At 38.3% G+C, this 14421-nt stretch overlaps 1 protein-coding gene across 8 annotated transcripts in view; it reads left to right on the forward strand.

Annotated features, from left to right (window-relative positions):
• The window catches only part of FSD1L (fibronectin type III and SPRY domain containing 1 like), a 37566-nt gene that overhangs the window by 14046 nt on the left and 9099 nt on the right, over positions 1–14421 (forward strand). For 4 of the 8 annotated variants that reach the window (XR_007505081.1, XM_049795270.1, XM_049795276.1 and 1 more), the window contains exons 5-11: positions 634–656; positions 3081–3202; positions 7159–7368; positions 7697–7795; positions 9551–9677; positions 10238–10294; positions 12268–12300. Coding sequence is in view for 7 of the 8 variants with exons in the window: in XM_049795270.1 (XP_049651227.1) it covers positions 634–656; positions 3081–3202; positions 7159–7368; positions 7697–7795; positions 9551–9677; positions 10238–10294; positions 12268–12300 (671 nt within the window). In the remaining variant the exon portion in view is untranslated. The remainder of the gene's footprint in view (positions 1–633; positions 657–3080; positions 3203–7158; positions 7369–7696; positions 7796–9550; positions 9678–10237; positions 10295–12267; positions 12301–14421) is intronic. The other 4 variants (XM_049795271.1, XM_049795272.1, XM_049795275.1 and 1 more) reach the window with 2 other exon arrangements.

Here is a 14421-nt window from a genome sequence, read left to right on the forward strand (position 1 = left end):
CTTTTAACTATGCCATCACCACTTCTGCATCTGCTTCAGCAGTATGATTTAAATGCTGGGAAAAACTATGTTTTGTGGTTTTGAATAGTGACATATGGAGAGAGCCTTTTAGGAAGTATTGTCAGAATAGTACAATAACTTTCAGAGGAAAAATTAAAGCAAGTCCTATTTATTCTTGTTTGTCAGAGCGTACTTCCTCTGATATATAGCCAGACAAGTCAGGTATGGTTAGATGCCACTACTAAGCACTTTAGTTTCACAGAAAATACCATGGTAGTTGAATTTTACTTACTTGGTCGTGTAGCGCTCTTAAAATGTGATGGAGAGTAACTTAACTGATTAAGAGAATTCTGAAGAGACAATGTCACGCCCAGGATGTTGAGTAATTTGGAATTGGTTTGGTGTGGTTCTTGAGAATTTTTTTTCCCAGGTGATACTTGTTGCAGTTCTAACCAATACTATTAACATGCTTTATGGGAAAACTTATTTTGATGGAAATGTGAAACTCATTTTGATCTTTAAATCTGAGCAATACAGCTGGAATTGTTCTCAGCCTTCTTGCATGTTACTGCAATTGATACTTGCATGGAAATACTAACTACTTTTTCTTTCTTCTTCCTGACATGCATCAAGGCTGCCAGACAGATCAAAGATAGGTACAGTACAAAGTCTATTGCTTTTGTGTCTTTGAATTAACCTTATCCTTAAAAATCCATTTATTTTGAAAGGGTCATAGTCAGCTTAAATGAAATTCATTGACTCTTTCCTAAGTGTTGTGACATCACAACTTTTGAGAGAGAACTAAAAACTTCTATGCCTCTCATGTAGTGTTTTTCCTTGCTGACTGTTGGCCTTTCATACCTTGGTAAAGGGAAAGATGTTTTTAATGCAGGAAAGTAGAGCTCTGCAGCAGCTATTAGTGGTTTTGTTTGGTTTTGTTTGGTTTTGTTGTTAAGACAATACATCATTAATTATTATTAATACTAAATTTCTGATTTATTATACCCGATGGGTGAAATTTTATAATGTTTCAAGCTGACTCTGCCCCTTTAAATTCTGGGAGAATCTTGTTTGGGGATTTTTAAGTACTTACAGACTTTTGCTAGCTAATTTTCCTTTTGAATGTAAAAGGTCTTGTAGCTGTTGAAATACTTCTGGTGACATCACTGGCTAATGTTAGTGAAATTGCTGTTTCTTTGAACTATGTCTTCAAACTATTGTTTAGAAAGCAAAACTTTACTGTTTCAAAATAAATGTTAAAGCAGTTTTTCTTCACTTGGAAGAATAACTATGTTCTGAGAGTCTGACCTTCTGGTTCGGAAAACTTACTACGATGTGCATAATATTTTGAAAGACAGCTCACAGGGTGTTTCTAGTGTATGTTGCTCTCAAGAACCAAACAAGTTGGCTTTCAATTTACAGGTTTTCAAGGAAGGGTCTGATTGTCTGAATTCTCTGAAGCTTTCTGTAAAATGAATAGTTGCTAGAGAAATTAATCTTTACTTTTCAAGGGTAAAGATTTAGTGTCCTTAACAAATCAGAGGGTTAGTGGCAGTGATAGGAATCTTAATACTTTTTATCTGTAATAAGCATCCTCTTACTCTTCCAGTTTCTTGAAGTGCTGTGTGATTTAATCCTTTTGAACCAATTGTGGCTGGTTCTCTGTCTAAGATCAGTGTCTAAACAGAAGTTAAAAAGCTGTCTGAAGCTGACTACTCAGTGTTCTCTTACTGTTAATTAGAGGATTATCCTTCCTTAAGATTTACTCTGCCCATCTGGCTAAACAGTGGAATCTGCTAGGCAACCCATACTGAATTCAGAACATCAACTCTGTCTTGGGAAATCAATTGACCTGTCTCTTACGATGTTCAGTTCAGTGTCATAATTGTCTTATATCCAAAATTGTAATGCTTCTGTCTTTAATACTCAACTTCATATTTCCTCTCCCTTCTTCACTACCTGATTTTTTTGGTTTTCCCTGTTCTTTAATGTACCTGTAGTTAGTACACAATACTAGTGAAGTACTTTTTCACTATGTATAATTTCTTGTGAGCTATTATGTATAAATGTATAATTTCTTGTGAGCTATTAGGTGTTCTAAAGGTGCCACAGATCTGTGGGTGTAAATTGGATACAAGTGTCAGCAGTTAACTTTTTGTGGTGTGTATATTACTTTCTAGTTAAGAATCTCTGTTTTTTAAAGCAGGAATTAGGACCTGTGTGCTGTCTGAATCAATGTTATTCAAATTCTGCTGTGTGGCCTGATGTTTTCAGAGTTACAGATCTGTACAAGAGACTTGTCCTCCTTTTTTTGGTGGTGTAGTTGATGGAGTCCAGGAGAGTCTTAGGAGTATTCAGAATAAGGACTGAGCTAAGATTTCAGAAGTGGAAATGGGACCTGTGCTTCAGTGTATCTTGTAAGAACGATCTGATACTTGCATGTTCCAAAGCAATACGGTGTCTGCAACTTAACCATTTCTTCATCCCCTCATAGATTCAGAGGTAGATATGAAATCAGAATATTCAGCTTGTTCACTGCTATTTATAAATGCCTCCTGAGCAATATCTAACGTGAAAATGCACTTTGGAGCTAATGAGTAGGTCTTGTCAAGCAGGAAAGTCTTTGGACCTTTTTAAACTAAAGGTTTAAGCTTCAAATTTTGAAGTATATAAAACGTGATCCTGATTCTGCAGTGCTTTAGGTTTTTCATACTTCCTGATTTTGTGTAAAGTGATATGAGTTTTGTTTTGTCTCTTATCCGAGGTCTTTTTCACTAGTAAAAGAAGTTTTAAGCTCTTCTCTAGTCACTCCTAGTATTTCTTTTTCTAGTAATACTGAATAACTGGAAGCTGGCACCATGTTCTCTTTGAGGCAGTCACATTAGCAAAAGTTTCTATTTTGGAGTCTGTGTTAAATCGTAAACAGTTATCTGTTATAAGAATGTTCTGGTCTTTGATCAGTATTTTGGCTAACAGTTTGACATTAACAATACAGATTATCTGATTGCTGTTTTTGAAAATGGCTATAGGAGTTAAACAATGCAAAATACATTTTGCTAATGCTGCTTTCTTGACTTTAGAGTCACAATGGCTTCAGCGTTCCGCATCTCTCTGAAACCAAAGGTCAGTGATAGTATGACTCATTTGATGGTGGACTTCGCTCTGGAAAGGCGGATGCTCCAGTCTGTAAAGTTTTTGCCAGGTAAAAACTGTATACAGCGAGTTTAGTTTGTAACTACATGAACAATTTACTATATTTAAAACAAAACAAAACCATATCTCTTGTACCGTAATGAGCAAATTTTTCAGAGTACCTAAATTCATTCTTATTCATTGGATGTCATGCTGAACACCTTGAGGGTAAAAGAGTTTTCTATTTATATTGTGTTAATTTCTACATAATATAGCATTTCAGAAAATAACATTGATTTCAGAAGCAAGAATGAGTCTTCCAGAACGTGTTTTTTCTTGAGTTGTCAGTTCCTTTGTACTTCCTGAAGTTATTTTAAGTTTCTCAAGACTGTACCTGCTAGCTTGATGCTTAGTAACACTCCAAAGTCCTAGTCATCTGCAGTAGTTATGCATGGAACTGTAAGGTAATATGTTGCTTACGAGTGGTGATATGGTCTGAAATGCGAGAGAGGGGTAATCTACTAGGGCAGTGATATTACCGTAATACAAAATGTGTATTGATGCATCTATTTGTTACTGTTTGAAAGTAAACTTAGGTGCAGTATATGTCTTTAATGTCTTTTTATTGACATTGCTTTCCTATTTAAACTTCTTTGCCCTTGACTAATACCAAGACCTATATTGACAAGAGTAATGCTAGCAGGGACGTAAATTGTTTCATCTCTAGGTCACTAATCCAAATATGTTAAAGACTTGGCAGCATCAGTTTACATTTCTGCCCATTTATCTTGTGTGATACAGATACTGTATGTGGTAGCAGGTGTAGTAAACTACCAACGTTATTCCTAGTGGTCAACTAGGAGTGTCTAGGAAGAAATTCACCTTTTAGTCTTAGACTCTGGGTGGCAATCATTGCTCTATGTCATAGATAAAGGAACAAGGTAGGTAAGCTGATCACAGTGTACCTGTTTATCAGGAAGGGGAGTGCAAAGATATAATGGCAAGCATGAACAAAGTCTTATATCTAGATGAAGATATTATTTAGTATGACCTTTCTTGTACATGTACTTTCCATATCAAATATACAGGTGTTTAAATTGTTTGTGCCTTTGATTTGTAGACAAAAATTAAGTGTCTGGGTATCAATCTTGCTTTCTTCTACTGTAGTGCTAAGCTATCAAATTACTCTGACACCAAATACTGATAGCTCAAACTGTTGCAGGCAAAATTGCACTGAGCATTGAAAGACCTTCATACTGATGTCCTAGTGTGGGAACTGAAAACAGGTTTGGTGTTGTGGTAGTGCACACATTTGAACACTGCTTGCCAGAATTATGGTCACTCCAAACATGTGGGAGATTCTTTATCTCGGGTGTTATACCATGACAAAAATGGGAGTAGGTAGCTAAACGTAGAGGTATATGTTCTGAAATACTTGTCCTCATCTTAATTTTTCTTTTGCCTAATGTCCTGGTTTCAGCTAGGATAGAGTTAACTGTCTTCCTAGGAGCTGGTACAGTGCTATGTTTTGAGTTTAGTGTGCAAAGAATGTTGATAACACTGATGTCTTCAGTTGTTGCTCAGTAGTGTTTAGACTATAGTCAAGGATTTTTCAGCTTCTCATGCCCAGCCAGGGCACAAGAAGTTGGCACAGGGCACAACCAGGGCACCTGACCGAAACTGGCCAACGGTGTATTCCATACCATGTGATGTCCCATCTAGTATGGGAAGTGGGGGGCAGGGAATCGCTGCTTGGGGACCAGCTGGGTGTTGGTCGGTGGGTGGTGAGCAATTGCCCTGCGCATCTTTTTTACATTCCAATCCTTTTATTACTGCTGTTGTCATTTTATTAGTATTATCATTATTGGTTTCTTGGTTTCTGTTCTATTGAACCATTCTTGTCTCAACCCAGGAGTTTTGCCTTTTTTTCCCCGATTTTCTCCCCCATTCCACTGGATGGGGGGGAGTGAGTGAGCGGCTACGTGGTGCTTGGTTGCTGGCTGGGGTTAAACCACGACATCTTACTGATATAATTCTCAAAGAATTGTTGGATGACTTTGAAATTTGATGGCAACTGCATGTGATCAACATTTGAGGATTTGTTATGGTTTAATCCCAGTGGGTAGCTAAGCACCACACAGCTGCTTGTTCACTCTCTCCTGCCGCAGTGTGATGAGGAAGAGAATGAGAAGGGTAAATGTGAAAAAACTTGTGAGTTGAGATAAAGACAGTTTAATAGGTGAAGCAAAAGCTGTGTGCATAAGTGAATTCATTTCCTACTTCCAATTGACAGGCGAATGTTCAGCTATCTCCAGGAAAGCAAGGCTCCATCGTGTGTAAGAGTTATTTGGGAAGACAAAATGCCATGACTCTGAAGGTCCCTCCCTTCCTCCTTCCCCCAGCTTTTATTGCTGAGCATAATGTCATACAGTGTGGGATATCCCTGTGGTTAGTTGGGGTCAGCTGTCCTGGCTGTGTCCCCTCCCAGCTTCTTGTGAACCCCCAGTCTACTTGCTGATGGGGCAGTGTGAGAAACAGAAAAGGCCTTGATGCGTCTCAGCAATAGCTAAAACCCCTGTGTTGCCAAAACTGTTTTCATCACAAATCTGAAGTGTAGCACCATACAAGCCTCTATGAAGAAATGTAACTCTGTCCCAGCCAAAACCAGTACAGAGTTGAATACTTTTGCTTTCAGTCTCTTCTGTGGCACTTATTTGTTCTTCAGCATTTTAAACCTCTGCCACCAGTTTCAGTGTAGTTCCTGCTTGGCTTGAACTGCAGGGATGTGAGGAGTAAAAGTGTGCTTTTCACTAGTGCTAGGTTAAAATATTTGAATGGATCATGAAGGGAGGGTGTGGGAGGATGTGAAGTAGTGTGCATAAAGCAAACCAGGCCTTCTGCTTCTAGTGGACCTGCTATAGCTAGGAGATGTTTGGATCTAGATGGTAAAATTACACATCTCTAAATGACTCAACCATAATTAATGTGATGCTGATTGTCATCAGTCATTGTGGAGGGGATTCATGGCTAACAATCTGTTCAAGAATTAGTTTTCAGCTGCATAAAGGCAACCTGTATGTAATTAGGACTTGGTCACTGGGGCATACCTATCCAGATCAACACAGTTAAGGGTTTGAGTGTTATGAAGAGGGATGTTTTTTAACAAACAAAATCTGCAGGTCTGTCAGTTCCACAGATGCATCCGTATTGTACTTTTTGATGTTCCTGCTTGATACGTTGACTTGCAGACCACTTTACATAGATTTCAAGCTGATCCTTCCTCCAAAAACTGCACACAATAAAACATCTTCATTTTCTCCAGCAAAAGTCTTCCTTGAATGTACTTTGGACACTATGAAGAGTATGTAAACACCTTTTGAAAAACATTTTCCAATTACCTGAGTGCTCTTTGATTTCATGGAGGTAGATTTCTATTGTCTCCAAACAAAAGTTTGGTATTTTCTTTAGTGAATCTTAGGAATTCTTTCCCCTTCTTTCAAGACAAATGATGAAGAGGAAAGAAAACTAGGTAACTGCTGATTGGCTAGTGGAAACTTACACTGATAGTTGTCTGTGGTCAGGAAAGTAAACTTAAATGATACTGTTGGAGGGCTGCAGCTGTACTTACCTTCCAAAGACTCAAATAAAATTTTGCTTCTTAATGTTCTTCCTGTGTAGTGTTATTCTAAATGTAGGTTCATAATTCCAAGTCCACTCTATTGTAGCATGTCTTTCTTACTGCTTCCAGAAGGCAATCACCCCAACTTACTGACAAAACAAACATCTGGAAAATGTGATGCAAATGTTCACTCTAGAGCTAATTTGTATTTCTCATTTAGTAAAATGCATGCTAAGTGAAAGTGATATGCCTAGTCTTCTATCATGCTTTGCTAATGGAATAGATCCTCTAAAAGGAATGAGTGTTACTGGGCCAAGGGCAACTTCTGAACTCTATACATCCAAGGAGAATAAATTAATATTTAGTCCGTTCTTTTTAAACTGATCTGTATATTTGTCTTTCTGCAGTCCCTAAACCTCCAGAGATAGATCTAGCAGCATGTCTGGTTGCTGATAACTGCATAACAGTATCATGGAAAATGCCTGAAGAAGACAGCAGAATTGATCATTTTGTACTGGAGTATAGGAAAACCAACTTTGATGGGCTTCCTCGAGTAAAAGATGAACAGCGTTGGGAACTGATAGACTATATTAAAGCTACTGAATATACATTATCAGGTAAAGGGTTTTTTTATACTTCAAAACCAAGAATATTGGTATAACTCTTTATGCTTGGAATTTTTGCAAAATACTCATTTTCCTGTATGTAATGAAGTTTCTATTGTTTCACATTAGTCTTGGGTGCTTCGTACAGTAATGGCTCTGCCTTTTATTTTGACTTTGAAGTTTTATAAAAAAATCATGTTAAATGAAGTTCACACTGATATTTAAGCTTGTTTTTTGCAGATTGAGATAAATGGAAGACAGCTACCTAGAATAGATCTTAGTCTTGTAAAAACTGTCAGTAACTAATATCAATTCAAGTTTCTAAATACTCACTTTTTAGGTCTGAAATTTGATACAAAATACATCAACATTAGAGTACAAGCTTGCAACAAAGCTGTGGCGGGGGAGTACTCTGATCCTGTGACTCTGGAAACCAAAGGTAAAATTTGAAAGACTCTAACCTTAGATGTAGTGAAAACCCTGTGCTTACTGTTCTGCCTTCCTATATGAACTTGTATGTTAAGTCTGCTTCTGCATGAGCACTGCTGAAATGTGTCCTAAGTGAAAAGGAAAACAAACATTTCTGTAAAGGATTAAGAACCTTATTGGCACAAATCTGGCCTTCTAGCAATCAGACACTAAAAATGAGGTAGTGATGTAACTTTTCCAACAGGGCTTGACATTGATTGTTTTGATCTGTGGATTGACAATATTATGTGCCGCTACATCATGCCAACATATGGCAAAAGAAGGTGAACCTTGTGGCTGAGCATCAGTAGGACTCTTACGGCATCTAAACTGTTGGTGTAGTTGGTTGGTGATTGGTACTTGGGATGTGACAGGTAATAGCTTTCTGTAAATAAAAGGTGCTGGAAAGGGTTTTTTGACTTTGTACCTGTAAAGTCTAATCACTGTCAATATTAAAAAAAAAAAAAAAAAGGCAGCTCCAAATTGCTGAAGTTCTTAAGTCATTGTGTTAGTAATCAATTGGTCTGAGGATGGTGGCTTCCTAACATAATTTTGTAATTAAACTAGAAGAAAAATTTCTTGGAAGTGGTGTTTTGTGACAGAACACATGTTTTAACTACTACGGTGGAGATAATGATCCTGAGGCTTTAACTATAGCCAAGTGTGTAGTATAAAGGGCGAAATGACTGATATGAACTGGATAATTAAAATATAAATTGTGTTACTTGTGAATGTTACTTTATGAAAACAAAACTATATTCAATTTGAATGAGCTGATGGGCATTTTGGTAACTTTTCTAAAACAGTTTTAATACTGTTAAGCAACAGTCATTGTCAGATATATAGTATCCATTTAATAGCCACTTACATTCCTTACTCCAGTACCAGAAAAATAATTCTGATTTTGATTGTTTGGACAGTTATCATGCTTCCCATATTTTTCTTATTTCTGTGTGAACGTTTAGTTTACTTTCTTTAATAATCAGTCCATAGAAACTCAGTATCCTTGTCCATACGCTTACCTTATTGTTTTTTAAACTTGTGTACTATTGAGGTCTAAACTCTTAAAAATCTCAAGTATACTTTCTTTCAGAATAAGACTATCAGATCTGATGATATTAGGACACTTAGAGAATACTCTAAATACAACATACTAAGTTCCCTAAAGATGTTTATTAGTTTTGTTTTCTTGGATGAAGGACTTGGCTGCAATAAATACCAAGTCTCTTCTAGTTGCATGTACCCTCTATTGTTCTTGTATCTGCAGTTGACTTCACAGTTCAACTCTGCCTGTATGTGCTACCGTGTCAATTTAGTATTCTCCAAGTTTGCAATCTTTATTAATCATAAACACCTCGTTGGAGCATCAGTGCTGCAGAGTGTTGAAAATAAGCATACGCTTTTAAATCATGTGTGATTGTAAGAATCTAGGGATTAGGCTGTAACTAGCAGAAGGCACTAGCTGAATTTAATTGCTGATACTGCAGCATTATAAAGATGAAAAAACTTACCTTCAGTGCATAGGCTACACCAAAGTAGGTAGTTGGGCTTTATTTAAAGGGTGCCTTACCATGGTTACAAGCATCAGACTAAAAAGTTGATGCCTCTATTAAGTCGAATAGTGTTCTGCTACAATTCTACCACAGCTTCTATCATTTTCTATAAATAGCCACTGTTGGGAGAGAGCATTATACCATTTCACTGTTTTGCATTTTGTCTTGACCAGCATTTGTGTTCAGTTTGGACAGTACTTCATCTCATCTGAACTTGAAAGTTGAAGATACCTATGTTGAATGGGATCCTACTGGAGGCAAAGGCCAAGAAAAAATAAAAGGGAAGGAAAATAAAAGCAGGTAAGAACTGTTTTGCATATATTTATGTTGTCTGGGATGTCTTGTCTGGCAGTTAAGGGAAGAAGGCGGGGGGAGTTAAAGCACTTGAGGACAGTGGGACACCAAAGGAATTTTCATTCAGAAATCTCTCGAAGACATTTTAATTTTTTTATTTCCCTTTCCCTGTCACACAGATGTGTAGGCTATTTATAGATGCTATTAAAAATGTGTCTTAATCATTAAATAGGATTTAATTCTTTCAAAAATACAATTGTTAGGGTATCATTCAAGGCACTGGAATAACTTGTAGATGTGGTCAGTTGGCCTTGAGTAGCCACCAGGTGCCCACCAAGCTGCTCTTTCCCTCTTCAACTGGACAGTGAGAGAGGAAAATATGACAAAAGGCTTTGTGGGTCTGAGACAAGGACAGGGAGATCATTCTGCAATTACTGTCACAGGCAAAACAGACTTGACTTGGGGAAATTTAAATTAACTTACTACCAATCAAAAGTCAGAGTAGGATAGTAAGAAATAAGAACAAATCTTGAAATACCTTGCCTTCACCCCTCCCTTATTCCCAGGCTCCACTTCACTCCTGAATTCTCTGCCTCTTCCCTGCAAGCAGCACAGGGGCACAGGTAATGGGGGTCATGGTGAGTTCATCATGTGTTGTCTCTGCTGCTCCTTCTTCCTCACACTCTTCCCCTTTTCCAGCATGGAGTCCCACCCAAGGGAGACAGTCCTTCACAAACTGTTCCAATGTGGGCCCTTCCCACAGGCTGCAGTCCTTCAGAAACTGCTCCAGTGTGGGCCCTTTTCACAGGGTGCATCCTTCAGGAATGGATTGCTGCAGTGTGGGTCCCACATAGGGCGACAGGTCCTGCCAGCAAACCTGCTCCAATATGGCCTATCCATGGGCTACGCTTCCTTCAGGGCATATCCACCTGCCCTGATGTGAGGTCTTCCACAGGGTGCAGGTTAGCTCTACTCCTGTCTCTCAGCTGCTCTTGCACAGCTTAAATATGTTATCACAGTGGCACTACCACTGTCACTGATGCAACTTTGGCCAGTGGTGGGTCCATTTTGGAGCCAGCTGGCATTGGCTCCGTTTGATGTGGGGGCAGCTTCTGGCATCTTCTTACAGAAGCTACCCATGCAGTGCCCCTGCTACCAAAACCTTGCCACGCAAACCCAATACAGTAGATAAGGTAAATGTCAGTAAGCAACTGATGTAATTCTATATTTAGTGGGGTTGCAGGTCAGTACTGGTGACTATAAAAATTAAGGAAAGAGCTGGCTGCTTTGTCCTTTTGAAAAAGCATAAGGTTAAATAAAACTGGTAATATAGGTGGTGGCTGAATTTATCTCATAACCCACATTGGTGAGGTAGAGGTACCAATGAAACAAACCTGGGCAAAAGATAATGGATAGTGGAACATAACTCTTGTAAAAGTGGGAGCACTAAACATGTTTACCAACTATTTTCATCTAGGAAAAGTACTTAAGTAACTTTAACAGAATTCTTAGTAGATTATTGAGTGTTGGGCACTTAGATGTGTGCTATTCAGAATCACTGAATATAGTTTGAAGAACTAGATCAGTCTACTCTGGCTGAGCCTTGAATATATCCAAGGATGAAGAGTGTGTTAACTTGCTTAGGCCTCTATTCCAGGCCACTTTAATGGAAGGGGAGGAGTATCCTGATATCTGACTGGAATTTCCTGTGGTGCAATAAGTACCAGGTGCCTCCCAGCTATCAGTGTGCACCCCTCTGAGAAAAGCCTGACTCAGTGTTGACTCAGTCTTCTCTGTACCTTCCTGTTATGTCATTCAAGACAGTAATTACCTCTTGCCTTCTTGAGGCTGAGCAAACCCAGTTGTCTTCCTGTGTTCCAGTCCCTTAATTGTGTTGTTGGCCTTATACTGGACTTGCTTTAGTATGTCACTGTATAGTCCTGAGGATCCCAGATCTGGACACAAGTCTTCAGGCTCAGTCTAACAAGTGCCAAACTGACAGGAAGAGTCACTTGCCTTGGCCTCCTGGTTGCTGTCTTGCTGCTACAGCCGAGGATGTGGTTGGCCACCTCTGCCACAAGGGCACAGTGCAGTGTGTTGCCCACTGTTGTCCACCTGTTGTCGGCTCTGGTTGTCCACCAAGACTCCCAACTGCATTTCTGCAGAATTGCTCTTCCCTCAGTTGTCCCCCAGCCTGTCTTGTTGTGTGGGATTCTCTCATCTGGAAAATACTATCCGTAGCTGTGAGCCTGGTGTTCAACTGGTTCTGTACACGCTTGTTAAGACCTGCTACCCAGTCTTTTGAGGTGGGAATGGGTCAAAGCCTTGCTAAAGTCAAGGTGTGAACAGTGTCCATTGCTCTTGCCTTGTCCACAGAGCTGGCTACTTCTTCCTCAAAGGCAATTAATTGACTTTGAACATGTGCTTTTCAGTATAAAGAGCACCGCTTGAGATAGTTTATGAACAAATCCCTTCCTTATAGGCATATACTGCCAGAAACGTGGTAGAGGAAGTTTTAGTGGCATCTTAAAAAAATGGAGATAACTTACTATAGTAATAGAGGAGTTCTTTAATGACTATTTATTTCTGTTGACAGTGGCCAGAATCCTCTGCTGAAGAGCAATAGAAGGTGATAATATACCTCTTATTCCTAGGATCTAGCTCCTGGTTTTGTTGAGAGTCTATGCTACTTTCCTTTGCTTGACGTAGTGAGAAATCTAATAGCCTTTATCAGTAACAGTACACGTATGCTTTTAAAAATTATTTTGAAGTTTAATTTGGATTCATAGAGATTATGTATATATTTTCCAGTGACCAGAAAGCAATATACCTGGAAGGATGCGTCCTACTGTGTGGGAGACCTGATATGCAATAATTGCAAGAGCATTATGTATTCTAGTGTTGATATAAAGATCCCTGTTACTTACAGATATACTGATGCTTACTTAATCTTCTGGCACATGATGGCACACTGAACTTCTTACAAATGCAGAAAAGAGCTCCTTTCTGAGAATTTCAGTTGTTTTAGTTCTTATTTTTGAATCTGAAAATCTTTTTGCCTTCAAACTTGTGCTATAGCTGTTACTAGACATCAGAGGAAAAGTGTTTTTACATATACAAAGAGGATAAAGTTTAGCCTGATGGCATGTGTAAAAAGCTTCATGGCAATTCTACTTGTGGAATTGTTCAAATGAGAGCCTCTTTTTTTGATATGTAAAGGCAGCTAAAATACTCTCTTATTCCTTGTGCAATTGTGGTTTTTAGTGTAAATTTTTTTCATGATTTTTCTAGTAGTACTCCAGTTTGAGAAATTACTTCTCCCATTCTTGCTCTCTTGCTCTTTTTCACTGGTTTAGAAGTTGTGGGACCAAAACAAATGCCCAGGTTCCTAATTTCTTCTACGTTCTACTCCTCTGTATTCATCCATCAGGTGGGTATATCTTTGGCTTGAGATCAGCAGTAAAAAAAAGCTTGCATAGGCAAAACAAGGTCTTGAAGCTGTGCAGTGTCAGTAATTCTACTACACAAATTGTATCAATTTCTGCTAAACTAAGTTTTAAAACTGCCTTGGAGATATCATTACTTGTTCAACAAACTCTGGGTGTCTTATTCCTTGGACTCTCTTTGTGGTTGTCAGTAAAGAACTTCCCTAGTTCTGGCCTTTGCTTTGGTAGAAGGACATGATCACATGTTCAGCTTTGCATCTCAGGCTGACCTTTTCTAGCAAGAGATTCAGATGAGCTTTGATTCTTGCAGGAGGCTTTTGTTCCCTGTATTGTCTGCATTAGAGGGAAAATTTGAATCTAGCTCCATAGTTTGTGGAAAGAGTTGCAGTATAATTGTTTTAAACATCCAATGTGAAGCCTTCAAAGGTTGGAAAGACATGATGGCAATAAAATGCATAATGATCTATAACATTTATTAGAGTAGAAAAAAAACCTCTGGATAACTTCTGATATCCCTCCTTGACCTTTCTTCTCCAAAAGAGAATACATATTGCTTGGAATATTTTTTTATTTGCTGAAATGGGTAAGAAAACTGAGACTAACTGCAGTGCTGTAGGCTACAATCCTAATCATAAGATGAGAATATCTGGTCACTGAATAGTGGAAGAAATGCATCAGTTACTATAGTAGCTAATGAAGACTGTGTTGTATGGGAAAATGGGAACCAAACTATCTGCTATAAAATTTCCTGCCTTTTCCTATTGGAAAGGAGAATTAAGCACTGAGAAAAAAAGAAAACCCAAACAAAACCTGTTTTTTCAAACTTTTATGCCAAATATTTAATGTCATTGTCTGAACTGGTAAAGGCTGTTAAGATTTTGAGTGGACAAAGCACATGCAGTGGCCATTTACAGAAGACTTGAACAAAATGAGTAGTATTGAGAACCTTTTAATGTCTCCCTAACTTTGAGAAAATACTAGCAAAGCACCTGCATATTTTTCTTCTGGTGATTCTCTAAATGGCCACATTGCTTTCTGTGTAACTCACTTATACTGAATCTAATAGAAAATTTCAGCAGCTTTTGTTGGCAATGTGAGTGAATCATCTCTGATGCACTTGAAGCAGAATGGAATCTGCAAAGAGTGATGGTTCTTCCTGAAATTATGCTTTAATTCTTGGCTTTACCTTTTCTTTTTTTTCATGCTATCACTTGTTGCTTTTTTCTTTGGTAAGTAAATTGTAGCTTCCTCCATGTTAACAAAATTCAAAAGCATTTGATGTGGTGCACCTGCGCAATATATGC

This window comes from Accipiter gentilis, chromosome Z (assembly GCF_929443795.1).
Source record: "Accipiter gentilis chromosome Z, bAccGen1.1, whole genome shotgun sequence".
Lineage (NCBI taxonomy): Eukaryota > Metazoa > Chordata > Aves > Accipitriformes > Accipitridae > Astur > Astur gentilis.